At 55.7% G+C, this 1,291-nt stretch overlaps 1 protein-coding gene across 1 annotated transcript in view; it reads left to right on the top strand.

Moving 5' to 3' along the window:
• Positions 1-1,268, top strand: part of ABHD6 (abhydrolase domain containing 6) — a gene marked incomplete at its 3' end in the record, with an annotated part of 7,708 nt that extends 6,440 nt beyond the window's left edge. Inside the window, 3 exon segments of the mRNA XM_009698824.1 lie at positions 579-633; positions 1,107-1,209; positions 1,211-1,268. Of these exon segments, the coding sequence (XP_009697126.1) occupies positions 579-633; positions 1,107-1,209; positions 1,211-1,268 (216 nt within the window).
• Positions 1,269-1,291: the final 23 nt, after the last annotated feature.

Consider the following 1,291-nt stretch of genomic DNA (forward strand, 5'->3'; position numbering starts at 1 on the left):
AGCGAGGTCTTTGGTAGCGGGCTGGGATATCAAAGGGCCTTTTAGTAAATATGGCTGGCAGGAAGCAATAAGTAACTAACTAAGATGGCCGTTATCTGGCCTGGAGGGGGATTGTTTTTTGCTTTTTAAGAAAAAGCGATGGAAATGTTAATCACCTCATTGTCAGGCGAGAGGAACTTGGTTTTTCTTAGGAAGTCTGGGACGAGTAGATTGGAGAGTAAGAAAAAAATGTAAGGCAACGCCAAGACTTTTTTTTTTTTTGGCAAAAGAATAAGAGATGGAAGAAAAGCACAGTCACGGCTATGGTGGCCTGCTGGCTGTGGATCGCTGGCCTGGGAGAGAAATTCGGCTTTGCATCATAAAAAACAAAAATACTTGTCGCTGAAAAACCTGTTACTTAAGCAAGGTTGTGACTGCCAGACGTGCTTAGGAAGGAGCTCGCGTGGGGCTGAGGCCGTGCAGGGCACATTGGGGTGGCGGGGACACGCTGCCGGCTGCCTGCTGTGCTCTCGGGCACGCTCAGCCCCATGCGGGGCACGGGTCTCGCCCCCAGCAGCTCTCCTCTGCTCTTCCTGCAGATCCTCCAGGGCCTCGTCGATGTTCGCATCCCACACAATGATTTTTACCGGAAACGTAAGTATGTGGCGGCAGCCCCTCTCACCAGGCTTTCCAGCCGGACCCCTGGGGTGTGGGAAGGGGCTGTGCACAGCCCCCCATGTCACCTGCACATCACCTGGCCCCAGCACCCTCCTGCTGCCTTGCTGAGGGTGGGAGGGGGCAACATCATTAACAGATTTGGGGATGCACCTTGGTCGCTGGTAGCAACGCGATGCCAGCCCCATGGGTGACGGGGTCACTGCTTCACCCTCGCCTTCCCAGCTGGGTTAATTAGTACTAACACCTACAAGGAGATGGGCTTGGAGGAGGGTCTCTCTGCAGTTGGGCTTGGTGGAAGTGCAAGGACAGCCAGCTGGGGCTTTGCCCGTCACCCCTGCCTGGGTTTCCCAGTGAGGGAACGCTGACAGGGCTGCCCTGCAGGGACCCCTGCAAGAAGGGAAGGCAAAGCATCCCCCCTGTAGGACTGACTCTCCTCTTGCCCCTACTAGTGTTTTTAGAAATCGTGGATGAAAAGTCCAGGCACTCTCTCCATGAGAACATGAGCAAGATCAAAGCACCGACGCAGGTCATCTGGGGAAAGCAGGACCAGGTATGTGGCCCCCGCCGCCTCCCCCACAGGACCGCATCTCCATCTCTGCCCACATCCACCCGTGGGGCACGGCGTGGGCTTTGC

The sequence above is a fragment of the Cariama cristata genome, unplaced genomic scaffold (genome assembly GCF_000690535.1).
Source record: "Cariama cristata isolate BGI_N322 unplaced genomic scaffold, ASM69053v1 scaffold34904, whole genome shotgun sequence".
Classification (NCBI taxonomy): domain Eukaryota; kingdom Metazoa; phylum Chordata; class Aves; order Cariamiformes; family Cariamidae; genus Cariama; species Cariama cristata.